Below are 27,061 nucleotides of genomic sequence, written 5' to 3'. Positions count from 1 at the left end.
GGTCCTTGCACTCAAGGGCTCTCAGGGGGGCAGCAGCTCACTCTGTTTTCTCTGCTGGTCACAAGGAGCCCCTCTCACCTGCGTCCACACCCACGGAAGACCCTCAAGAGGCCAGTGAGGCATGAGAACCTTGTCTAGGCAACAATGCAGGCACAGGGTGGGGTGGCTTCACCAGCCTTTACACATAGCTCAATGTTGTGTAGCTTCGTGGTGACAGAACCATGCCACCATGGAGGAGAGCCTGCCCCTCCCTCTCTCCTTCCCACCTGCTGACCTGCCCGTCCCTTCTGTTACCCTCCTTCCTCTCTCCAGTATTTTCTTTTTCGAGCCCAAGATTTGCAGGTACTATTCTAGCAAGGACATTATGGCAGAGAACAAAACAGGCAAAATCCTGCTCGCCTTAATATAGGGTGTAAGAATGTGAATGAGGGAAGCCGTGTCCACACATTCCCATTCCTCCTCTTGGCCTCCAGGGAGCAGGACCTGGCCTTTTTTCACAGCACGTGTCTGTCAGTGCGGCTCTGACAGGCTTCCAGCTCCCACCCCTCGCTCCTGATCTGTGTGACCCGGGAAACACTCATGGGTCCTCTTTCTCTAGACAGCAAAGTGGAAAGCAAAGTAACCATGTGTCCACACTTGTTTGGGCACCTGAAAGAGAATAAACGACATGCTGGCGAGTGCCTGACACTCAGCGCTAGCACTTACCCTCATTGGCACTTTCTCTTTTTTGCAAAGGGCATTGTGCCAGGTAATGATAAGTGTGCAGAACAGCCCAGCAGGTAAGGGGGCAGTGACAGTCTGGGGCAAAAGTCACTGAATGACCCAGAAAGTTCACCGAGGACATGGCCCATGAGAAGAGAGGAAGGGTCATGAGAGAATCTGAGGGAGAATTGGCCCAGGAAGCAGGAAGAGTGGAAGGCCGGCTAGAGGTGGAGTGACCCTCCCCTGGGAGAGGCTGGGGTGCCACATAGCTGTCATGCTGTAGCCTGCACTCTGAGTCAGGACCCTGTGTTGCTGAACAGTTAATATGTAAAGTTCTTAATATGAGATTGTCCTGTGTCCAATATCGGCCAACGTATCAGTGCTCGAGCTGCAAACACAGAAACACAGAGCATCCCAGACCCGGCGGCTGCCACCACAAATGTTGGTTTTCTCAAACTTCTGAAGGCCGAAGTCCAAGTTGAAGGTGATGGCAGGGCTAGCTCCTCCTGAGCATCACTTCTTGGCTTGTCCCTCTGTCCTTGTGGGTTCTCTTCTCTCTGCATATCTGTGTCCTGAGTGCCTCTTCTCATGGGAACACCAGTCAGATTGGAAGGGCCACTCCAAACTCTTTTAACTTAGTCACTTCTTTGAGGACCCTATCTCTAAAGACAGTCACATTCTGAGGTCCTGGGGTTGGGACTTCAACATATGAATTTTGGGGACATGGCTCAGCCTCCAAATAGTTACTGACATCACTATTATATTCATGATACAAACCACAGAAAATAAAATCAACTCGAGCATCAGGTGTGGGATTAAACCAGGTGGGAAACCCTGCTAAGTCCACCCTTCCTGGGGACCCCACGTGCCCAGGGCTGTCGCACTGCTTTGTATCTCTGTCTCCAGCTGGACTTATCATCGAGCTCAGGTCCACTCTGTGTGGCTGCTCCACATTCATTCCCAGTTCAACACATCCCAACCACCTGCATAACGCCCCCACACTGCCGTTTGGCGTGTGAGCTCACCAAGCAGAGCCCTCCCTCCGCTCACTTCTCGGCAACCTCCAAGTGCCTACAGGCAAGGGCTCATTGTCTCTCCATCCTGCCCTCACTCCCTGTTTCCCCACTTCTCCAGCCTTCTTCAGGTCCCCACAGCTCTGGACTAGACCAGAGCAGCTCCTGCCCTGACATTCGCAGCTTCTTAGCAAGCTGCAGGACAGTCCTAGAAAGAATGACCCTCCTGTGGGATGGAGACTCAGAAGGAGGCTTGGGAGAGTCAAGGGCTGAGACATTAATTTGTCCTTGGGAGAACGAAGGACATCAACCCACACAAAGACTTAAGATTTCAGGCCACGATGGTTTGGGGAGATGTACTGGCATTTGCTAGAAAAGAGAATGAGAGGAAGAACTCCCCTAGTCCCCTGCTGTCCCTTTTGTACTGGCCCAGGTCAGCCCATGCTATGGACAGATAGCAGCATCCTTCTCACTAGAGGAACAGAAATGGTGTGGTATCATGTGGTCCCTTGTCATCTCTCCTCTTCAAGGATCCTACGGCAGATGAGTCTTAGAAAAAGTTAACATGGTTCAAGGTGTGAAATGCTCACCATGCTTTCCATCAACCCAATAAGATATGCACCAAGTCTGCCAAGGTTGGCTCTGTGCTGAGTCACTCTTGCTGGCCTGGCACTGGGAAGGAACAGAGTGGAATCAATATGGCCAGGCCCTTGTCTCTGCTCCACTGGCTTTTGTGCTTTAGAGACTCTGGGCTCAGTAACTCTGAAGCAACTGAGGATGAAGAGGATCATGGAGGTGAGAGACAACAGCCTGTGAGCTGATTCCAAATCACAGCCCTCTGGAAGACAGGAGCACAAACACTACATGGGCCAGAGCCCATGGGCTTCCTTCAGAATCCACACCAAGACCCCGCTATGCCTGCAAGGAGAGTGCTTCTCTTCACCCAAGCAGCAGAGCATGGAGCTTAGAGGACCAAGCCAATTGCCTCCTCAATGAGAAAGGGTCCTCTCACAGTGACTCAGCAACCCATCATGGCTGCCCTCCCCACTCTATAGAGCTCCCAAATGCATAGACTCTCACAGCAACTCTGCATGGATGACAGGTTCTGCCTCCACCATCACCAAAGGGCAAGCTCCTATTCTCCTTGGCCCCAAGGACAGTGGCCTAACATTTATCTCCTTCATTCCCTAGTATGATGACTTTATGTATAATAAGGACTTAATGAAGATTTGCTAGGAAATAGAACTTTTGGAAAATGGAGGAAGAGATGGTTCCAAATGAAACTCCAGACACCACTCTTCTGAATTCACCCATCAGCTGTAACCCCTGACAGGGAATCACTTAGGAGTCCTTTCTTCCTTATTCTGAGTTGCTGCCATATTGCTGGATTCCATGCTCCTGTTATGGATAGCTTCCCCCACTCCCATATACCCTGTGACTCAAAACCATGTTTCTCTTTCTGTTGGGTGACAGTAATAAAAATTCCTGGCATTTAATTTCTTCATCCACAAAGATGGAGCAGAAATAGTTTTCTTTATGACTTCCTACTAAGTATAGCTGAAACCATGGGCATTATCTATAAACAGATACAAGAAGATACCAAAAGGTAGAGAGGAGGGAGTACACCGGCCAGCAACCTCAGAACCAGAAGGATGACATGGTAATAGTTCCTTCATTCATGAACTTACTTCTTCTATCACTTCCTTTAAGAATGAAGATGGAATGAAAGAATCTTAGATGAGGAAACCTATAAAAGTCTGTCCCCAAAAGACCTACCCTCAAAGAATAACTACAGAAAGTTCTCCAGACAGAAAGGGAGTGATGAAAGAAGTGAACTGCTCATAGAGATAAAGTGTAGGGAGTGATCGCTGGTCATGAGTTGTCTCAGGGATCTCAGATTGGGTGTTGGAGAAGCTGGCAGTTCACCCCCCTAGCTTCATCATCTATAAAGTTGTAATGGTATTAGTGTCTAACCCCTTTAGATAATGTAATCATAAATAAATATAAGCATACATATAGTATAGCACATGCCATGTCAGAAGTACCTAATATTTTTCTTGCCAATATGTGGAATTTTAAATGGTGGTAGTCCCAGACACTAGGGTTAAGGTGCATTTCTTTGCCTTAAAAATATCTGCAACATCTCAATTTCTGCTTTCTGTGACCAATGTGCTATGCTGACGGTGGGGTGCATTTGGCAATATGTCATCCACTAGCTTTAAAATGTGCAGCCATTTACAGCCCTGTCCCACATTGGCTGCTGCCTTGGACTTTGGCTCCTTACATTTTTGTAGCTCTTAGGGAAACATTATCCTTAGGGATATTCTTTTCCTTTTTCCTGAATTTTTTTTTAAAGAGAAGCATCATCTTCAGCTTATTAAGTTTTTGAAGGTGTGGCCCCACATGACTGTTGAAGACCAGAAACCTGATGCTCCTGAAAACACTTGCTTTCCCTTGGGGTTTTCAATTGTTCCAGGTCTTGAGTAGTATTCATTTTGCTACTTTATTTTATGTAGTAAATATATATTGGCACTAACATTTTATTTTCCACTGTGGTTCCTCTTTTGATTTCAGGAAGGATCAGCTTGTTTTATTTTAATAGCTTCTTAAGAAACTCATTTCTTCTTGGATTCATTTTGGTCTGGTATGTTTGCTGTATGTGAGCCCTTCTCTATTCTTTTCTTTCTGGAAAACATGTTTTGCTTCTCTCAGATTAGAAGAGAGAAAATCAGTACACCATGGGACTGCCCAAAGCATTAGACTATCTTGTCCAGGGCCACTTCCTGAGCCCCACTGTCAAGCTGTTCATCACTGATCAACAATCCAGATGTGAACACTTTAATTTTTCTACTCCCCTTCAATGGGTCTTATTTTAGTGTGCCTCATCATTCTGTAATTTCCCAGACCTGTTCCTGCAGGGTGTAGGTAGCATCTGTATCTCTACCTCTGCAGAAAGTGGCTACCTCACCTTGACATACAATGTTGGTCCTTCTTGTCCAGTCTTCTCACATCTGCCTAGATCACCTGGAAGCATGGGATACAGTGATCCATTCTTAATGAGATGGTCTCCCTCACCTTATTCGTTTGTGGTTAGCTCCTCAATGGTCCCTTGATCCTAATACTGCCTCTCTATGGAGAAATCCAGCAGAGAGCCAAGATCTGAGGGAAGACTAGTTCAGCCTTTCTAAGTCTGTTCTGAACCATAACAATCCAGACATTACTAGAGATGCTTTCTTCAGTACCTCCTTTCCAAGCAATTTGATTCCTCATGTATCTCTACTTCCCACTTGGGTTAGTTATCAGGGACTTCAATTACTTGAAATCTTGCCAGCATGCCTTCTAAAATGTCATTTCTTCTCCCAAGAAACACTCTCTTCTTTACTTTATTTTTTTCCCCAACTATTTCAATGCTTCTGTGATGACTGGAAGAAGGAAGCATATTTTTCTAATGGTTTCAGTTCCTCCTTAATTTCTGGAATCAGCCTGATTCTGAGGGTTGGAGATTCAAGGATGGAACTCAAAGTTGTCTGTGGGTTTGTAATAATTTCACTGAATTATTTTTCAAACTAAAAAACAGATAATTATTTCTTATTCCTTTTTCTTTAACTTTTTAAACTAATACAAAGTTTATTGACAGAGTACAAGATTGGTTTAACCTCCCCAAAAGAATAATGCCATACACTATATTAAAGATAAAAAAGTTATATGACTACCTGTATGATACTAGAAACAGAAAAAAATTTGTCAAAATCCAGCGCCATAATGATGCAATTATAAAGTTCAACATTCATAATTAAAACTCTCAACAAACTAAGAACCTAACTTCTTTAATCTGATAAAAGGCACATGCCCAAAACTTAAAGATAATATATTTATTGGTGTAAGATAAAGTATCTTCCCTCAAGGGGACAATTAAAGGGTATCTGCCACTCTTACTACTTTTATTCACAATGAACTGGGTGTCCTTGCCTTTGCAACAAAGCAATGAAAAAATAATAAAGGTGTATGCATTAGTAAGGAATAAAAGTGGCTTTATTAATAGAAAATACAATATAGTGTATATAGAAAATAATTGAGGTTATACAAAAATTCTATGACTGGTAAGCAATTTTAGCAATGTCACAGGAGACAAAATGTTTTAAAAAATTCGATTTTTATCTTTCTAGTAATGAAATGTCTGAAAATGAAATTTTAAAAAACAATTACAATTTACTCAAAATTAAACTATTTAGAAATACAACAATGTTCAAAATCTGAACACTGAAAACTACTAAATAATGCTAGGAAAAAAGTCATAAATGGAGGAAGTTATCATGCTCGGGGATCATAAGACTATTCAATATTGTTTAGATGGCAATTGATCTATATAGCTTTAATTCTCGTCAAAATCTCAGCAGGTTTTGCCCACTTGGGCAAATTTGATTCAGAAATCTTTGACAGAAATGTAAAAATACTAGATTTGGCAAAAACAATTTTTAAAAAAACCTTAAAGAGTTCTACTACCTGATTCCAAACCATATCATAAAACTTCAGTAATTAAAACAGTTTGATGTTAGCATAATAATAATATAATATAAAAGAGTATCTAGTGCAGAAATAAACCCTTGTAATATGGTTACTTTATTTTCAACAAAGGCACTTACATAATTCAAGGAAGAAATCCTTCTCAACAAATGATACTGGGGTAATTGGATTGCACATGCAAATTGGAATGGTGAGCCACTAAGGCAGTCCTAAATGACTAAAATCCCAAACAGGGACACCGCCACAGGTGTGGAACAACAGGGATTCCCATTTAGTGGTTGGGTTTTAGGCCTATTTCTATATACTCTATTCTGTATCATTGATCTGCATCCCAATCTCTGTGCCATTTTCTACCTTCCTTGATTACTGTGGCTTATAATAAGCCTCTAAATCAGGAATTGTCTGATCTTCAATTTTGTTCTTCCCAAAAGCTCCTGATATTCTAGGTTCTTTGTCTTTGCATATAAATTTTAGAACCAGTGTGCTAATTTCTATTTGAAAAAGCCTTCTGGTATTTTTATTAGGATTGTTATGACACAGGTCAATTTTGGGAGAACTAACGTTGAGTATTCCAGTCCATAGTCCTGATATATCTTTCTATTCATTTATTGTCATCTTTATGCATTTTTTACTCTGATCTTATACATCTTTTTATTGTCCAACTGGCGACATTTTTCATGCCTAGAAAATGGTATTGCTAGTTAATTCTGATTTCAATTGTTCTTTGCTAAAATACACAACTATTAGTTCTGATAGCATTCCTTAGATTTTTCCAGGTATACGACATGTCACCTGAGAATGTTTTTCTTCCATTCCAATTGTATGGCTTTAACTTCTTTTTCTTCCTGCATTGACCAGTGTCATAATATCTAGTACAATGCTGGAAAGAAGTAGTGATAGCAGACCATCTTGCTTTGTTCTTTGTTGAAGGGAATATTCTTTTTTTTTTTCCCCATTATGCTGCTTTTTTGGTAGAAACTATAAAGTCACATTAATTTCTTCTATATTTTTTCTGATAATTTTAAATCATGAATGGATGTTGGAATTTGTGAAATACTTTTAACAAAAATTTATATTCTTATACTGATATATTATTTTCTGAATATTAAATCCACTTCATATTACTGAAAACAACCTAAACTGGGCTTGGCTAAACTATCCTTACTATCTATTGCTGGATTCAATTTATTGATTTTTGTTGAGGAGTTTGTGTATATTCAGGAAATGAATTGATATGTAATTTTCTTTCCTTGCCATGTTTTTTTTTTTTTTTTCCTGAAGGTCAATGTTGGTCTCAAAAATTAAATGCTCTTCATTTTTAAATGTTCTGCCAATGATTACTTCTTAAATATTTGATAGAATTCACATTTAGGTCTAGAGTTTTCTTCAAGGAATGATTTTAAAACTACTAATTCAATGTCTTTAATTTCTCCTTTTGGTAATTGTCCCTTGAAGAATTTTTTCATTGTATTTAAGCCTCTAATTTGTTAAATATAGTTGTTCACAAAAAATCTTTTAGAAATTGTTGGATACGTAATATTCCCTTTTCCATTCTAATGTTTTTGTAAAGTCTGCCCAGGACATCAATCTTACCATTCTAAGAACTAGCTCTTTGGTTTACACATGGCCTTGTGTTTGTCCACTTAGTACTTCACTGGCTTCAGCACACACTATTTCCCTTCCTTTCCCTGCTTATTTGGTTTTAATTTGTTCTTTATTTTTCTAGTTTCTTAAGATGTAATCTTCATGATTTCGTGCCTTTCTTCTTTTTAATTATAGCACTTAAAGCTACAAATTTCTAACATTGAGCTATATTCTACAAAACTTAGCATGTTGCTTTCATTTTCATTCAAATATTTTCAAAATTTTACTTAGATTTTTTTGCCCTGTACTCATGAGTTATTTAAAAGTATGTTGTTATATTTCCAAACATTTGGGATTTTTTTCTGGGTCTTTCTAGCATCAATCCTTAGTTTAATTCTGTTGTGGTCAGAAGACATATTATGCACAATTTCTATTATTTTACATTTTCAAGACTTGTTTTAAAGCCTAGTATATGTCATTTTAAGGGTTCCATGTACACACAAAAAGAAAATCTATATTCTTTTTTTGTTGGATGCAATGTCCTGTAAGTGTAAATTAAGTTAGGTGGTCATTTTTGTTCAAGTATTCTATATCCTTAATGATTTTTGTATGCTAAACAAGGGTTGAAATTTTCAAATCTAATTGTAGATTTTTCCACTTCTCTATTCACTGAGACTAGTGTTTGCTTTGTTATTTTTGTACTCTATTAAGAAGCCAACAAACACATTTTAATCACAATGTGCCATTTTTTCCTTGTGTGCAAAAATATGAGAAAGATGGAATTAAGACCTGTAAGTATACAAGATAATGCTCTGATGGGCAGAAAAAATGGAAAAGCAAAAATAAGAATATGCACAATTTTCAAATGTTAAGAGCTTGCTCATGTGTTTTTAAAATAAAAGTTGGTAAGCAGATTCATTCTAATGCATGCATACATTTAAAAATGTAACTGATTTTAATATTAATATTTATAAATTGGAAATCACACCCTGTGTGACTGTTTAAATTTATGATGAACTTCAAATGGAAGAAGCAAAGCCTAAAGCCCACAGTACTGTCCTCACTTATGCATATTTATAGCCTTTTCCTCCCCTCTTCCCATTCTTCCTCCCCTACTGTTCCTTGGATTATCTCCCTAATAAATAAATTGTGCACTCAAGACAGGTCAGGTTTCTGGTTCCTCTTTAGGGGGCAAAGACAGCAGGTACCATAAGTAGACTCGATACTCTCCAAACTCCCTTTGGAGAAGTATTTTAATTAACATGTATGATCCTTTTCTCCAAGTCCCTCCACCTAGTCTAACTATCTTCCTTTCTTTGGCCTCTTTGGCTTCTTAAACTCTCACTGGGAAATGTTCATGCTTCCATTAGCCTGATTTTGTTAGTTCTGTATCCATTTTCAGCCTCTGAACTGGGACACTCAGAATACCCAAATTCAAATTTATTAATAAGAGTTCCTAGGTACTTAATTCTCAAAGTAAGATTCTAAGTTAGGTATTATTCCCATTTTATGAACAGGAAAACCAAAGCTCAGAGATCACACTACTAGTAAATCTCCAGTGAACATCCGAGGACAAGCTTGCAAAAAAGTCCAAGCCTATTTCACTCTATGAAAGGATTATTCACTGATATGCCTCTTCCATAGCTTGGCACAACACAGCATCCCACAGGAAGGCTCAGCAAAGCACTGAAACTCATACGAAGAGTCCCTGAAGCTCGAAAGAATGCCGCTTAACAGAGACACAGACAAGGGAGAATGTTCCAAAACAGGTAGTTTATATGAAGTCAAGAGATGGAAATAAGAATAGTCAATCTAACAGTGAGGGTCTATTTACCTGAACTTGAGAGCTGGCTAGGTAAACTGCAAAAGATCCAGACTACATGGATTGAAGATTATTTGCAATAGGACATCACTAAAGGCTGCCAGAAGCTGAAATAACAAGACTAGCTACAGCATACATGCTAGAAAAAGAACATGAACTTGAATTAGCAAAAGGTTTGAATCCTGAAGCTGCCACTTAAATCTTACTCTAGAAAAGTTTCAAAACCTCAGCATCCTCATTTAGGAAATGAGGATTTGTACTTATCTTAATGAAATAAATAATTAAATTAGAAATTGCCCATAATATGCATAATGCCTGGCACAGAATAGGTACCCATTAAGTGTTACTCCTCTAGTCTGAGAGAGACAAATTTGATGAATTAGAATGAAGACAAAGTTAGAGGCCAGGAGCAATACCTCTGTGACATGAAAAATGGTGGGCTCCCAGTGGGGTTGAGGAGGAAGATAGCATCATCCATTTGGAGGAATCACCACATTTGGTGACGAAATGAATATGAGCGACAACTCAGCACCTCAAGCCTGGACTCTTATTAGGACAATGTTATTAACAGAGACAGGGACATTGGCAGGAGACACAGTTTATTAGAGGGAAATGGTATGTATGCTTCATTTTAAACATGTGAAATATGCACATGAGAGGAAGTCAGTGAAAATTAGTGTTAAGAAAAGGGGCTTTACCTGAAATGATAATAACCACATTCCTTTAAGGAAAAAGTACATTACTCTGAATTATGAAAATAAGTCAGTAGAATCATAAACAAGTATGTAGTATTACAAATTATATTTTTCAGTAACATCCTAAGAGGCATCCCTCCCAACACAGGCTCATTGTACTGTTTGAATGGCAAACAAAGCATTATCTTTTTAAGAAACACCTTTTCTAGTTTATTGCATGTATTTAAATATACATAGTGATATATATTTTTTTAAGTAAGGCTAAAAGGAAAAAACAAATCTCATCTGACACTTCTCACAATGGATTTGCTTCTGGTTCTCCAAAACTAATTTACTCGCAAAGGCTCAGACCACTAGTTGCTAAAAGGCTACATCCAATTGTTGATATGCTCTATAGTAGTAAATGGCTATATCTGCATTTAATTAATATTTAAAGATTTAAATTTTAAAAACCAGATTTCTAATTAATATGCACAGAGCAAACCTTTTAGTAATCTAACAAGGGAATTTCCAATTTGCTGGTTGCTAAAAAAGTGATCTAGGATACAGGCTTAGTATTCCTTATCATCAATGCCTGGAACCAGAAACATTTTTGGATTTTCTCAGATTTTGGAATATTTGCATTTGCATCATTACACATCTTGGGATAGGACCCAATCCAAACATGAGCTTCATTTATGTTTCATATATACTTAATACACATAACCTGAAGGTAATTTTATACAGTATTTTTAGTGAGCCTGCATTTTAACTGTGACCAGCCACATGAGACCAGTCATGAAATTTTCCACTCGCAACATCCTGTCATCACTCAAAAAGTTTTGGAACTTGGAGCATTTCAGAATTTGGGGGTAGGGAAGCTGAACCTGAACAAGAACAAACATGCATTAACTTAAGCACATTCACCAAGGACTGGGCAGATGATGTGACTGAGTGCAGAGGTCTTCTGTGTAGTGACAGAAACCTAGGCAATACCACAAGGCATGGTACTAGGCTACTGCTCCATTTCTGAAAAAAAAAAAGATCGAAGCTCAATGTCTAGAATTAAGCCCCAAGAGGAAAAATATGAGAGCCATTATTTTTAAACACATATGAAAGGTATGGTATCAATTTTGAAATATAGACATTAGCAAATTTACTCCACACATTGAATATAGGCACTAGTTTTTCACTTTAATATGTAAATTTAAGCAACTATCCCACAACATGACCTCGGCTAAAGCTTTTAATATTTCAGTAAAATCTTTGACAAAATGAATTATCACAAGTAAATGCACAAGACTACACTTTATATCTATTGATCTTTGGCACATTTGTCAAGTTGGAGAATCTCAAAAGGCAATAAAAATTTCTGACTGTTTTGCATATTCTTTTAATCTTGACATCAAAATATAAGGCCGCAAAAAGGCAAGCTGAAATTTTAGGATATGTGGAACAGTTTTAATAAAGAGTTTTACATACAGTACCTTACATATAGAACAGTGTGTTTGCAAATTTAAATAATATCTGAATGTACAGTGGCATGTATTCTTATCAAAGATAAATTCAAGTTCACTGTCTATCAGTTCTAAAATACATTTATACAGATCGCTAGAACTGATAAACAGAATGAGGCATAAAATATTCAAGTGTTATATGTCATCAAAAGCCTCCTCTTAACAGTCTTTTCCCCCTTTTAAAAAAATTTCAAAACCTGTACATACATTTTTAATTTTTAAAAACAGTCTGTTAAAAGGTAACATTTCATGTTAACCACCAATTCGTATAGTCTATAGTAATAAAACTAGATATGTGTGATATAAATATGTGTCGATTATGTACATATATACGTTGAGTGTTTGTTTAAAACAAGCATACACACTTATGCACACCTGCGTACGTAGCACTGGGGGCGCATACAACTCACAGGACTGGCGGACAGTAGGACCTAGGCTCAAAATCCAGCAAGAGCTAACACAGCAACTTAGTTGCCTTTGGTTTCAGAAATCTGTCCATCTGCAATCAAAGCTAAAAGTTTTGAGTGCGCATATATTTTTAAAAAATAAAATTCATCTTCAGAAATGAAGCTTTTCCAGTACTCCACTACTAGCAGTTAAAAATTCCACAGCCACAAATTATTTTGATATTTTTGTCACTCCTCATCCCAGCTGAGGTTATTTATAATTTTTTTTTTCTGAAGGCAAACACCAAGCTTACCCAGAATCAAACTGTACGCTGAAACCTGAATACTGCCATTCAACTATCTATATGGCATATTATAGCACATGTGGTCTACAGGTTTAGGATGGACTGATGGCATTATGTAAGACTTAGGGTGGAAGAACTCACGCAATAGAAACTATCCTCTTTCCAGCAGTATCATCAATATTTGGCACATCAGACCCTTCTGCAAGCCAGTTTGTTTTTAATGAGCTTAATGCCTGAAATAAATTCCAATTATTTGGTGTTTGTTTTTTAAATACATTCATAATGAAGTAAGAATTCCACAATTGTTTTCCCAAAAAGTGAGACTTCCACTGTCAGTTTTCTGATTAAGGACATTCATCACCCAAGAAACAGCTCATGATCCTATGAAAGTTTAAATAACCTAAATTTCCATGCAGCTGGATCCAACTGCTGAGATGGAAGTTCTTAGAGCAACCAACCTTGTAGAACTCTCCAGAATTTAAATTTCCTTTACAATTTTGTTTTTAGCCAATGCTAGTTTATAAACATGGATCTTTCTACTAAAAACTATAGAAACACACCACATTCTACAGGTATCTTGAGCTTCATGTAATCAACTACTCAAAATCCTGCCAATTCGTTTCCCTTAGTATAGATTATATTCTACTTCACTGATCCTTGGCATATAAAATATTATCATCTGCAGCTTGCTCATATTCCTTGATAAAGCTGTTCTTCATTTTCCTCTCCAAGGTACCATCTTATTGACGTCACAAATCAGTAAATGACCAAACATGACTCAGCCTTTTAACTACCCACATTAGCAATCCTGTGGATAATAAAAATGATTCCACTGAAGAGAGCCACATTATTTTCATGAAGTGTTACTGTTGTCATACAGAGCAAAGAGTAGCTATTTGTTGTACTTTGCCCATGTCAATCAGGAGCTGTTTTATGTGGCGTTTAAGTTGGGGAAGTCTTGCAAGAGGATCTGGTGGCTCCAACTCCCCTGTGAAATCAAGCCAGCTTTCCAGAACTAAAAAGGAGAAGAGAACAAACAAATTTAAATGGTATCTGGAAGAACAGTCAGAAAACTGGATAATTAGAAGGTTAGAAGGGTAACTGAGCCAAGTGCTACAGACCCTGCCTCCAGAAGGCCTGCCCGATCCAGCCAGTTCTACTGTTCATTTCTGCACCCAAGAGTCCAATCCCTCTGGATAGAACCTCTCTGTTATTTAAGGTGACACATCCCCCGCCCAACTCCACTCCACCCTGAGATGAAGCCCAATATCTTTGCATGCTAGGCAGGTGCTCCACCACTGAGTAACATCCCTGTCCCAATTGTTCTCTTTACATACATATAAACTAACTTCATTTTCAGTGTTTCCTTTTACTCTCTTCTGTAACAGGAAAAGATAGTTCCCTATTTCTGCTCAAGCTTTCTACTAATTTACATTAAAGTCATTTCTAGTTTATCCTCCTTTTTGACAAAGGGAAAGAGGTGGCAATTTCTCAGTTAACCACCAATTTTTCAGTTAACCACCTCTTTACCACCACTATTTCTTGAAATAAAAAAAAAAAAAATCCAAGTATATGAAAGTTCCAGGCAGAATGCAATTAATCACATTATTCAATTTTATTATTTTCCTTTGAAAATCTATCTCCTAAATATGGAATGCGTCAAGATGCATTTATTTGCTTCAAAAATCTACCAAAACATTAACCCTACAATCAGCTTAAAATCACATGGAAGATGCTCCTTCAATGGTGTCCATTTCATTTTTATTTTCTTAGGGGAAGAAAAGGCACTAAGAGTTGCAATTTGGCACAATGGCAAGGTCCTGCCTGCTTCTACAGAGCCAAGTCAGGGGGAGGCAGAGTGCAACCTGCAAGTTAGGAGGAGAAAGGAACAGAGAGCACAGAAGGAGGCTGCCTTGGGAATCTGGCAAGCCAACTTTTCCTAGTTTCTTAAATACAAAATGGGGATAATATCTTTCCTGCCTACTTTCCAGGGCTCCTGTTTGATGATAAAATTAAAAAATAGAAGAGGAAACTACTTTAAAATTCATATGCAAACTTAAGGTTTACCTACTTGACCTTGTAGGAGTTTCTCTTAATTCTACTTAAATAACACTAGCCTAAGTGAAAATAAATATTAAAATGTTTCCCCCTCATATTTAAAATATGCTTAAGTTCTATATGCTGACAGCCAAAGAAAACATAGTTTAATAAAACCAATAAATATTCCACAAGAGTCCTATTCTGAGCCCAGAAGAAAATATTTAATAAATATTCATCTTATCACAAAAAAGAAAACCACTAAGATAATAAGATAATAAATACCCAGTCATAATGTCTAGAGCCTAAAAAATTCTACATATGATAAATAGTATAAAGGAAACACTGAAACTGCCATTAGTATGGAAAACAGCTCTAGTTTTCATCCTGTAAATTAAAAAAAAAACTTTGAATAGCTTCTTCATAATAGCAATAAACATGCCACGAAATTGTATTTAGGTCTTTGTTAAATTACCATCAACTTCTTTTTCTATTAAGTCCATCCTGCTGGTGACTTCATTCTGCACATTTTCTATGTGTGTGAGGAGATTGAGCTGCCACTGAAGGTGTGAGTCTCCTGGGTCTTCGTTGCCCTTTTTATCATTATACACAAATGCCTTATTCCCTGCAGCTGAATTCTTCTCCAAAGGACCATTGGAAAATACAAAACAAAATAAAACATACAGGGCTGGATGAAATGCAATGTCAAAAAGGAAAAGGCACAATAAAAACCTCATCACCCACAATGATCTTTGAAATCTGATCTGCCTCCTAGGATGTCTGTAAAGTAAAGGCAGGCACATAATCAAAGTACATCTGGTGTTCTTAGGAGTGGATGTGCTTCTACATATATGCCTCACAACACCTAGCACAGTGCTCTGCAGGGGAGGACTCAATAAAATGTGCTGAGCTCATTCTATTCCATAATTAGAATGACTAGTTAATATGGACTCGATTCTTCCTCAATTAATTTCAAATGGTGATAATAGTGAAACGAGGGCAAAGTAATATGAAAAAAATCAAGGAAATTGTCAAAGACCAGCAAAAGTCTAGTCACCTACAGACTGAACTTTACTGTCACAGTTACATCAATGAAATGGAGGAAAGGTAAAAATTTTCTAAAAACTCCAGAGTAGAAACTATTTAACCCATACACACAACACTTCAATGTGGATTTGCTAGACATAACTTATTTCACAAAAGGAGTATTAATTTCACAAAATAATTTACCACAAATTTCATGAAGTGTAAGCCTTCCAAATTAGTTACTATTTGATAAGGAAGATAGAATAATCTCTTTTGAACAAATTTTAAAGTGCCTTTGCTAATTTAAAAATCAATAAAAAAATGAAAGCACAACATCTTGAAGATAATACAAATGAACAGGAAATAAGCTTATAGATATTCAGTGTCACAGATATATCAGTGCCATTAAAATGGGACTGATAGACATTTACAAATGTTAAAATTTTTAGAAGACAAAGTGTCATGTTTAAACTACCCCACACAAAAATAAACAAAAATTACTACACACATATGCACTTTCATGTTCTGTCACACATTTTCATTTGGAAATGTGGCTCATTAGTTTTGGGAGGTATATAATTGTGTTTATAAAACTGAAATTTTTGTTAGGCTAACAGTTTTATTGAATTACAACAATTCTGAATCAAGGCATAATTAAATATTTAAATGAACAGTGTTTTTCTATAAAGTAACCGGGTAATCATAAACTTTGAAATACAGGCAAAACCTGGGAACTCAGTATGTTTTATAAAGTTTTCCTTTGTTAATCCAGCATCGTATCCATACACAGACAAATGAACCAATTTTACCTTTTCTGGCATTCCATGCTCTTTTGCTGAGTATTGTAAATGGTGTTTATCTCCTGTGTGGAATTCCTGTTCTTCTTCAAAACTGCTGACATCATCATCATCTGAGCTCCCAGGGTCTGCAAGAGACTTGCAGTCCTGACCAAAACTGGGTGGTTTTTGATAGCTATGTTCACTTGTTATGTAAGTTCCTTCCACTTTTAGGGGCAGACGAGGTGGTTCTTTATGGTTCTGTACATATTTCTTTTCTTCTAGATTAACTGTGTCTTGGACTGTTGGTTTTTTCTCCACTCCAGCCATTCCCTGATTATGGTCTTTTCGCTTCCCAGAACAAGCCCAAAGATGAAGGTCAGGATGATGTTTATTCCTTAAAACAATGTTAGAGGAAAAAAAGCAATTCAGGGGAAAAAAAAATCTAGCAACAAGTTAAAAGACCATAATAAATTTCAGGACTAGGTAAAGAGGATGTCAGGGCTCAGGACAAAAGTATTCTTTAAGTTTACTCACTCCAGAATTTCATCCAAAATTTGAATTTGAATTCTCTTGAGCATTAAAGTTATCAGTTGATATATGCATCTTTTTCTATTGATTTTTATTGCAGTTTTTTCATTGCATGATATGAATACCCTTAGGTGAGCACATTTTAAAATCTTTAATCAAAAGGTGATAACTGTTCATGACAAAAAATTCCAACTATAAATGTATGCAAAGTAAAAATCTCTCCTTCTTAGAAATCATAAATAACTGATTTTTTCAATATACATAACATTATTTTTTAAATAGATAAGCTACACTTTTTCTTTTGACACAACGGGGACTCATGATTTTGCCTTTTTTCTCCATAATACATTATGGGCATCTTGCCACATCAGAGCACAGGTCTGCCTTACTTTTATTTGCTCTAGGTTTGCCTTACTTTTATTTTCTCTAGTGACTGAAGATTACCTCCTACAAGTTTACTATTCTCCCACTAATAGATGGGTGTGGATTTCTGTGTATGTGTATTTGCACATAATGAGAATATTTTGGTCAGATAAATTTCTAGAAATGGAATTGATGAATGGCATATATTTTTATTCTAGGTATTGTCCAACTGGCCTCCAAAGCAATTGTACCCATTTACTCCCCATTACTATCCATGACAGCATCCCCTTAACCCCTCCTTACTGAAGAAAGGAGCAAGATACTATCAGTTAATTCCATAATAGTTAAAATGGTGTGGTAAGTAAAACAGGACTCCAGTCATAGAAACGTAAGAGAAAGAAGGCTATATGGGAGGCATACATAACCCTTCTAAAAGGTTAAAAATTGATTGCAAATTAGTAACTTCCAAATGACACAAAAAGTCAAATAAGTTTTCTTCTAATAATATTCCATATGTTGTTTCTAAAAATATAAATCATCTTTTGTATCTTGAAAATTTAATATTCGTTAAATAGTAAAAAATCCCATAGAAGAAAAAAAGCTGGCTTTGTAGTTCAATAGTTCAATGGACAGAATCCTCCTGTGCCCACTGAGAACATGGGCAATGATGTAATCACTTTGCAAGCCATTCTCATTTACAGGTGAGATTTATTTCCCAGGCTTACTATAATAACTCAATGGAAGATCACATGAAAGTGATTTATTCTGGCACGAAGTACTTACAATAAATAATAAATAATAATAATATCAGAAATGTTGCCATAAAGAGGGCTTATGGGCATATGAGGCAGAAATGGTCCAGCTAAAATCCTTAGCATAATTTTGAATGTGGTGAAACTCTCATTGAAACCAAGAAGGAAGAAAACTAGATTTTTAAAAAGGCCTAATCCATAACTTTCTCCTTCAAGACTCAGCATTTACATGGTTTTAAATAAAGAAATCTTTATTCAGGTTCAGGACACACAATTGTAACAAATTTCACTTGTTACTATTTATCCTTTACACTCTGCACTAGGGATAAAACGATAAGATATTTAGGGGATTCAGACATAAAAATAATCAAGCACATCAAAGTCCATGACACCAGTTTGCAGTTTTCTAAGAAAGGAGTGATCAGCTCTCATTGGGCAGGTAATCATGAAAAGGCACTTACTAGGGAGACTAATGGCAAGAAGTTATTCTGGGTGTACAAGGCCTACATCTATAAGAAAGAATGCTTCCATCTGGGCACCGTGGTGCCCCTCTGTAACCCCAGCAACTGGGGAGGGTGAGGCAGGAGGACAGCAAACTTAAGGCCAGCCTAGGCAACTTAGTGTGATGACCCTATCTCAAAAAAACAAACAAAAAATAAGGGCTGGAGAGGTGTAGTGGTAAAGTGCTTTTGGGTTTAATCCCTAGTACTACAATAAGAAAAAAAAAGAAAGAAAGAAAACAAAAGAATGCTTCATTCAGGGGTTTTGGTTTGGTGTAGCTGGGACACTAGGGCAAAACACTTGGGAGAAGAAAGATGGGGTGACACATTATGTCACACAAGGGACTCCGAGCACACGTTGGACAGCTGACTCCTTACTATGAGAAAGAAGGACACTATGCTATCAAGAAACAAGCTCCTTCTTATCTTTAAGCTCACATTGGCAACAGTATGAAGGAAGGACTGAAGACTGCAAGCCTAGAGCCAAAGGGAACTGCAATACACTAAACGTTCACATGAAATACAACAGGTAGTATCATCGAGGAGAGAGAATGGCCGAACCATGAGAAGCTCAGAAATCATAAGGGAAGGATGCAGGAGACCCAGGAACTAGGAGAGAAGAAGGGAGAAGGGCAAGTCTAATTGAAGAAAATCTTGTGACTATCCAGTGAAACAACAGTCTGTTTTTATATGAAATATGAATTTTGTGTTTTTAACGGATTCTGGTCAGAAATTAGGAAGGACTGAACACAGGCCTTGAAGAACACTCTAAACTGTCACTTAACAGCAGTTCAGTCTTTTCTTTAAGTGACAACTGTCTAAGACTAAAATACATTGGTGCACAGCAGAGGTGGATTCTAGGATCTGCCAGGTTCCTCTAGCTGGTGCAATAAGCTCTAAGGTAATTACAGATTCATAAAATAAAATCTATTTTACCTCAAGAACATTCCTGAAGGATACAAAACACAGGGTTCACTAATGAAGGTTTGAAGTCCACACCTTAATTCTGTGCACACAGCGAGCACAAGCAACAGTAGGCCTGGATTCAAACTGACTGATAAACTAGATGCTGTATGGTCCTTGAACTACGCTTGCCTCCTCTATGACAAAAGGCAGTAGTAGCAGTCATCCAAAGGGTTATTAATCTTTCCTGATTTTTAAAAAGTAGACTTTATTTAAATATCTATTCTCTCTTCCAAACTGCTACTGGATGCAAAGACCACCTGCATCTGTTTTGCTTGTTTATTTTTTTAAATTTATGATTAACTTATTTTTCTCTTTTTCTGATTTCTGTTCAAATGGACACTGAAGTGTGACCCTCCCTCTCCACCCCTCACTTACTTTAGTATTCCGATCTTCAGCTGTAACCCGTGTAGTACTTCTGTTACACCATAGACATCAGCAAGCAGATGATGTGTGGAAACTATCTTTTTGGCATTGAGATGAGAATAATTTTCTTTTAAAAATGATAACCCACACATTCTCCCATTATTCAACCAATCCTTATCATAACGATACTTTGCACTCCACCTCTGACCTGCAGATGAAGTTGACATTAAAGTCACAAAGGATTCCACTGACCCAGATCTCCCTTCAGCTGCTAACCCTCATGTTATGCATTAGCAAGGCAAGCTGTGGAATTAAGACTGGATTCAAAGCCCAGGAAGACAGCATGATGCTGGGAGAACCCCTGCACATCTCTGGTGTTCCATAGAGGACTCAGAAATCTCATTAAGGATGTAATCAGTAACAGATGACACCTGTGAAGGGAACCCTGAGTGCACTGAAATTTTATGTATCAGTCATATGTCCTCTAAAATGTATAACAGGGCTAGAGAGAAACTATAGGGAATCTTCTCTCTCTCGATAATCTCTGTTTTTAAGTGGCTTATAACAAAGAATTCTAGGTGAGCAAACAGGGACCCCTGCTCCATGTCCATGATTTCATAGTGTCCTCTAGCCTTAATGTTAATACAAATCAGATCCTGTTACAATTAGACATTTATGTGTCTGTGCCTCCTCCTCCACTGCGAGACAGCTGAGAGCACAGCCTGAATCATTCATTTGACCACAATGTTTGACAAATAGAAGGTATCTAAAAAAGGCTACTGAACACATGAGTATGAAATGTCTCACTGATACAGATCTCAATCATTCTCTTGCTTCTTACCATTACTTTTTCTTTTTGGTAGGCATGGGAACAATTCATTTGCCTTTTAATGAGAATACATATTTTTTGCCACTGGGGCTAAAACTATATTCAGTATGAAAACTTGCTACCTGAAGACCCACCTGACACAGAGAAAGGCATGAAGTAGAACACACAATAGACTAGGAGTCAAAAAGCTCAGGTGTCCCCTCAGTCTGCCATATTTAGTGCTATTCCTTTGTATAATGCAATTGTCTGTGCTATAGTTGCCCCAAAGAAAAAGGTGATCACAGGCAGTGTCCTGAGATCTCATCTACTCTACAATGAGCTGAATATACATATTCAGAAATGTATAGAGACTAGAAACTTCTTCAAAACATTCCAGGAGGAGTGCCCATGAAGACTACAGTCCATTCAAACACCGTAAATAAGCCTCACTAAAAACAATACATAGGAATAGACAAAGGCTAGTTTTCCAAGAAAAGTCTTTCATGATAGTATGTCTAAGCAGTTAATACAAAAATCAAACTATAACAAACAGTGGAAAAATATTCTTAAATTTTTATATGGAAGCAGAGTCTATCTGACCAAGAAGCAGTGGTGCCATATGCAGTGGACATACTCTAGAATGTGACCAGCTGATCGGGCACCTTGTACTGAGCACAGTGAAGCAGCCTTACCAGGTGGGTCTCGGCAGATGTAGCAGATGTACTGCTCCGGGATGCTCTCCTCCAGGAGCCCCATGCACACGCTGTGCTGCCAGCACAGGCACTCTTCACACTGCCAAAGAACAGAGGAGACTTAGTGCTGACAGCAAAGGCACCCTTGAAGTCAATATCATGCCACCTCTTCAGAAGCTGGTTTGCTTTCTTGCCACAAAAAATTCAATCCTCATTCATTATAACAAAAGGAAGTCATGAAATCAAGGCTGATTTTATTTTTGGACCTATTAAAATAGATTTTGATAAATTATATAAATAATAAAAATGTCAGAATTTTCCTCATCTGTTTCCCACTTACTTTTACGCAATCACACATGTAAAACTTTTTCTTTTTTTTGCAGGGTGGTGGGGACGGGATTGATTGAACCCAAGGCCTTGCAGGTGCCAGGCAAGCTCTCTACCACTGAGAGACATCCCTAGCACAAAAGTATCTAACTAAAGTGCAGAATATTTTTAAAGCAAATTTGCAGCAGTGCCTGTAGCCTCTGAAAGTACTACTTGTGTAGGAGAAAAAAAGAGTATAAATACAAAATTAGTTCTCTTATTTGAGAATACCATTGAAAAAGGAAAGAAGAAGAGATTACACTTGCTTTATTCTGGTAACTAACCTCTGCAAATCTTCCACATCACCACAAAATATGGGTTATGCTTCTCTTTTTTCTTACAGATACCTTTCCTACACGGAGAGGTTGCTAACTCTTGCAGAAGAGTTTTCCTTTCTGCTGAGAGTACTGAAAACTTAACACTTCCAATTCCACTCACTGGAGGGTAACTATATACTGTCAATTATTAAGCACCACAGACTCAGACCAGTAGAAAATGGCTACTGTGGTCCAACATTCAATGCGAGGCTTTCCACCACAATGCTTTGAAGAGTTTCAGCTTGAAACTGAGAAATACTGTAGCTAAGGGTCAGTCTCTAAAATAAGGAAACTGGCTATTTTATTTGATGAAAAGATTTCCTAGTCATCACTACTGGCATTTAAAAAATGACAATACCTTAGGGACCTGTATCTCCAATGAGATGGTTGGTAAAAAGGGAAGGCCTTCTGATACACCTAGGGGGATTCTGCAAAATTCCTACTGCACAAAAGAGAGGTGAACCACCTACCTGAATCATGAAGCCATTCTCCTCATCCATTTCACAAATACATCGCACAATTTCATTAAGAGCATCATCTTCATCCTGAGATTCCTCAAAATTGGTTGAGTCAAAATCTTGATTGTACTCATCCCCACTCAGAAGTAAACTCTCTGTTGAAGAATCATCTAGGAATTCCACATCTGATAAGTCTAGAAGATATTTAAAAAAAAGTTTACTCAGCACAATTTTTCCATTTTTATATTATTTTTCAGAAAAAAAGGAGCTCTGAGAAGTGAATAAAAGCTATTAAGTATTTATATAAGGAGCAAATAAATGTGAATAAAGTACTTCTCTATGGACAAAGAAACATTACTTTTGGAGATTGGGTAATTTTGACTGTTTCCCATCCTATGCACACACTGTTCTAAATAACAGTATCCCCTAGTATTGATGCTTACAGAGAACATGGCTAAGGTTGGTATTAATATATTAAATTTGTATAGATTCCACATACTTTCCTTTTGATCCAATGTTTTCATGAACTTTAACCCTTTTTTGGTTGTAAAAAGGACAGGTTTTATTATTTGTACTACAGAGATAAACAACTTCGAAGATATGAAAGAGCTTGCCCACCTATGGTCTAATAATAATACTATTAATACTATCAGTAGCACTACTGTTGCACTTGATACACACAAGACCCTATCTTGAGCACTTTAAACACAAGTGCATAACTTGAAGGAGTAGTGCAGCCAGGTGGTGATAAAGCCAACTTAAGATGGACTACTTGATCCTAAGGCCTGTGTTCTTTTTCATTTCACCAGGGTTTCTTCAGTTAGGATCAGGAGTTCCCCAAGGAATGTTTTAAAAATATAATTTCATTTTAATAGAATTCTTTAATAATTATTAAGTATATTCCAGGTACTAGATTATATGAACGATCATGCCACACAACTTGATTTAAATGGCAGGCTTCAGGGTTGTGTTTGTAATAATATAGATGCCAAAACCTATCATTTTGTTCAGGCTATTGAGAAAAAAAAAAAATCAAGCTAAACATAAGGGACTCTATTTATAACACCATAAGAGAAAGTAATGTCAACTTGACACTGAAGGTTTTATGATACTATAATTAGCTGGAGAAAAGTTGGGAATTAAGTCCTCACAAGGCACTTGTTAGACCTTAACCCTGCTGCTGGGCCTTTCCAAAATGGAGCTCACTCAGCTGGGCTCTTGGACAGACACTCCTCAGTACCACACCTACTCTTTCCCTAGTCATACCGTGTTCTTTATTCCTTCACTAGTGTATCATTCATTTCCCCTTTCTAGAACGTCAAAATCCATGAAAGCAAGAATAAGCAAAGCATTTTTCACTGGAAGGTGGCCACATTCTGTTAAATTATTAAGCACCACAGAGCTGGACCAGTAGGAGAAGTGCTGCTGCAGTCCAATCTTCAATGTAGGTTTACTCACTGTTATGACCCTGAGGAGTTTCAAACTTGAAGGCTTCAAACAAAATACCCTAGCAAAGTGAGAGTGACCTTAAAATAAGAAAATTAAGCTAGGCCTGATATGTACTGTAGTCAACCAGAATGTGGAAGAGGTAAGGAGGCTATCAATATAGAGAGAAAATGTTCTTTTCAGACTAAATCAGACTAGATGGAAGTTGGCTGGATTCAACTATAAAAACTCATCCTATTTTTGTTTTAAATATTACACATACTCAGCACACATGAAGCCCTGCGTTCAATTATTAACAATGAAAAAAGTAAAAAATAAAAGATTTCATGTGATGTAGTGCTTCTTCTATCAGCTTCTAATCTTACTTATTTTTATCCTGATTCAATATTTTTGAATGTTCTAGTTTTTATTTATTTAAGTTAGTATTTTATAGAAATATAAATATTTTATTTGAGGTCCCAGGAACATTCTGGAGAAAATCAAGTCAATAGAAATGAGGTAATAGTAGAGAAATACCTGAAAGCATTCAAGAATCCAGAAGTAAAGAAATGAGACAGGAAAAATCATTCTAATATGAATAATATGAACAGTTTTAAGACTCTAGAGAAAAATTTCATTCATCCATAATCCTGTGGGCTTAAATCCCAAACTAGTATTTTCTCTTAGGTTTTCCTGAATATAAGTTCAAGTTTCAAAATGGATAAGCAGTTTCAAATACTACTATAGTATATAGATGGTATTAAATGAATGACAATCATAATACAATAAAAATTAAAGTTTAAAACTCTATCACTGAAAGGAATTAGTGTGGAACTTACATATACTTGAATGGTCATCAGTTCTTTTTGGTTCAGCATGTAAATTTAACAAACTGACCAGAAAATCCAGTTTGAATAACTAACTCCTAAGCATTAAAAGTACGTTTGGTTGAATTCTGGGAGCCAAGTAAATGGGTTGAAAACTGAGTTGAAAGTTGTATAAGAAAAGCAAATAAAAGTTCCTCTTACACTTACACGGGGGAGGGGGCGTGGGGACAATGGTGCCAACTGAGTGGCCACAAGGACACCAGTTTCCTTTGAACTGCTACCCCTTGAACTATTATTGCTGGTTCACAAGTATAGTATTCTCAAAGTATGGTTCCCAGACTGGCAACATTATCATCACCTGGGCACTTGTTATTAATCAGAAATTCTTTTTTTTTCCCTTTTCTTTTTTTGGTACCAGGGATTGAACCCAGGGGTACATTACTAGTGAGCCATATCCCCAGCCCTTTTTATTTTTTGAGACAAGTCTTCATTAAGTTGTTTAGAGCCTCACCACATTGCTGAGGCTGGTCAACCTCCCAAGCTACTGGGATTACATGTGAGCACCACCATGCCCAGCATTAATCAGAAATTCTGAGAAAAGGCTCAGAAAATGTGTCTTCCAAATGGCTGTGATGTGTACTCATGTTTGCATACATTTGACTGTTTATACCCCTTTTCTTGTCTGGCACTATTGCTAGCCTGATATAAACTCCTATTCTCCAACACTCTCTAGCAAGACACTATCTTCAAATCTTGATGGCTCATGGTATGGGTGTTCCTATGTGATTTCTAAACCCTGCCCAGAAACTATATTTTGGCAGGATCCTCCCAGAAATCTCATTTAATTGTTGTAGGACCCAGGATCAGAGTATTTTAAAAGCACTACAGCAATGATTATTATGTACACCTGGGTGTTCAGAACCATTGGATCCAATACGAAAAAAGTAACTTGTGCTTGGTGGCAAAAGGCAGAGGGGCAGGGAGATCATTTTTCTTAATCCTTTCCCTAATGTCTTAAAAGTGCTGTGTGCTTATTTCATAGTAAAGGGAAGAATATGCTCTTCTCCACAGAGAGCCAGGAAGGAGTTAGGCCTGGAAGAGAGCCAGCAGTAATGGTGCAAAAGAAAACCAAACTAGTATCTACCATCTAGGGCACGGAGAAGGGTTAAGGAAGCAAGCTCACCCACAAGGATCCCTGGGCTATATCAAAAATGAAGCCTCTGGTATTTACCTCTCATCCAGATTTTGGTCCCTACTGTGCCACAGCTCTACTGTGAAGCCACTGCCCTCAGTGTCTAGAGGTGGGAAAGTCTCTCCTCCTACTGCTTTAGGATTAGAAGGAGTTGTAGGAGTCAGTATCACCTTCCACTATCAGGAGCAGACTTGGAGGAGGATCTGAAAATTCCAAATCTAGTGCTCTTTTCACCCTGATGGGGCCTAATTTCTGACTGTGCACAAATCCCTGACCTGAGCACAGTCCCAAATCTTTGGTTACAGATCTAAAGTACATTTTAAAAATTATGCTAAATATCTGGAGAAAAAACATTATCTCTGGAGCTAATGAAGACCTCAGTTCAAGTTTTAATTCTAACACTGATCAACCATAAAATTACCATAAGCCTTTGTTTGTTTTATTTATAAAATGTGGATAACAACACTGCTTTCTAAGTTAGTAGAAAAGAATATGGATATATATGTAAAAGCACCAATAGAAGGACTATATATAGTAGACACTGGTATTAGTTGCTTGATTCTCTTTTTCACCACAAAGTATAAAAGCCAGTTTACTTTATACAAATTAAAATACAGCTCATATTTCTAATATTGCGATTTTCCTATTAGTTTATGTAATAACTTTTTCAATATTCTTAATTCCACAGTTAGGAATGTAGTCCTTTTTTAACCATTACACAGTTACACATACTTTCACCACTAAGATCAACGGACAGAATTGCCCTGGGGTACTGATAGGTTGTAGTTTTCTCCGTAAACATGCTTCGCGGAGCCAGAGAACTCCCAGAAGATCGAGTTAGTGGAGAAGAGCACCTTTCCAAAAATTCTAGGGAACTGTCTTCATAGTCTGAATAGTCTGCAACATAAGATACACAAAGACATATTAATAAAGTATCAAGTAATCAAGAAAGGTCACTACAAAAATCATGAGGAAGTCATGTTTCAGGGTATGTAAAACAATCACACTACCACCTCCTCTCATCTGAGAACAGCTAGCTAATGATGCATCTGATCAGGAAATCAGTACACCCCATGCAGCACACTCAGCAGGGATCCCTAGGTTCTAACTGGCACCAGAGTAAACTCTTGTCAGG

The 27,061-nt window shown here is 37.7% G+C and overlaps 1 protein-coding gene across 17 annotated transcripts in view; it reads right to left on the bottom strand.

The window, feature by feature from the left end:
• Window positions 1–9,577: 9,577 nt before the first annotated feature.
• Window positions 9,578–27,061, bottom strand: part of PHF20L1 (PHD finger protein 20 like 1) — a gene marked incomplete at its 3' end in the record, with an annotated part of 71,601 nt that continues 54,117 nt past the window's right edge. For 11 of the 17 annotated variants that reach the window (XM_081265996.1, XM_081265992.1, XM_081266004.1 and 8 more), the window contains 7 exons: window positions 26,659–26,823; window positions 22,495–22,676; window positions 21,342–21,441; window positions 19,854–20,049; window positions 16,400–16,763; window positions 15,040–15,205; window positions 9,578–13,542 (listed from right to left, as the gene is read on the bottom strand). In XM_081265996.1, the coding sequence (XP_081122122.1) occupies window positions 13,400–13,542; window positions 15,040–15,205; window positions 16,400–16,763; window positions 19,854–20,049; window positions 21,342–21,441; window positions 22,495–22,676; window positions 26,659–26,823 (1,316 nt within the window). The remainder of the gene's footprint in view (window positions 13,543–15,039; window positions 15,206–16,399; window positions 16,764–19,853; window positions 20,050–21,341; window positions 21,442–22,494; window positions 22,677–26,658; window positions 26,824–27,061) is intronic. The other 6 variants (XM_081266003.1, XM_081266000.1, XM_081266006.1 and 3 more) reach the window with 1 other exon arrangement.

Source organism: Spermophilus citellus (assembly GCF_964194105.1).
Source record: "Spermophilus citellus genome assembly, chromosome: 14".
Lineage (NCBI taxonomy): Eukaryota > Metazoa > Chordata > Mammalia > Rodentia > Sciuridae > Spermophilus > Spermophilus citellus.
The sequence above is the reverse complement of the archived record's forward strand: the minus strand, read 5'-3'. Positions and strand labels throughout refer to the sequence as shown.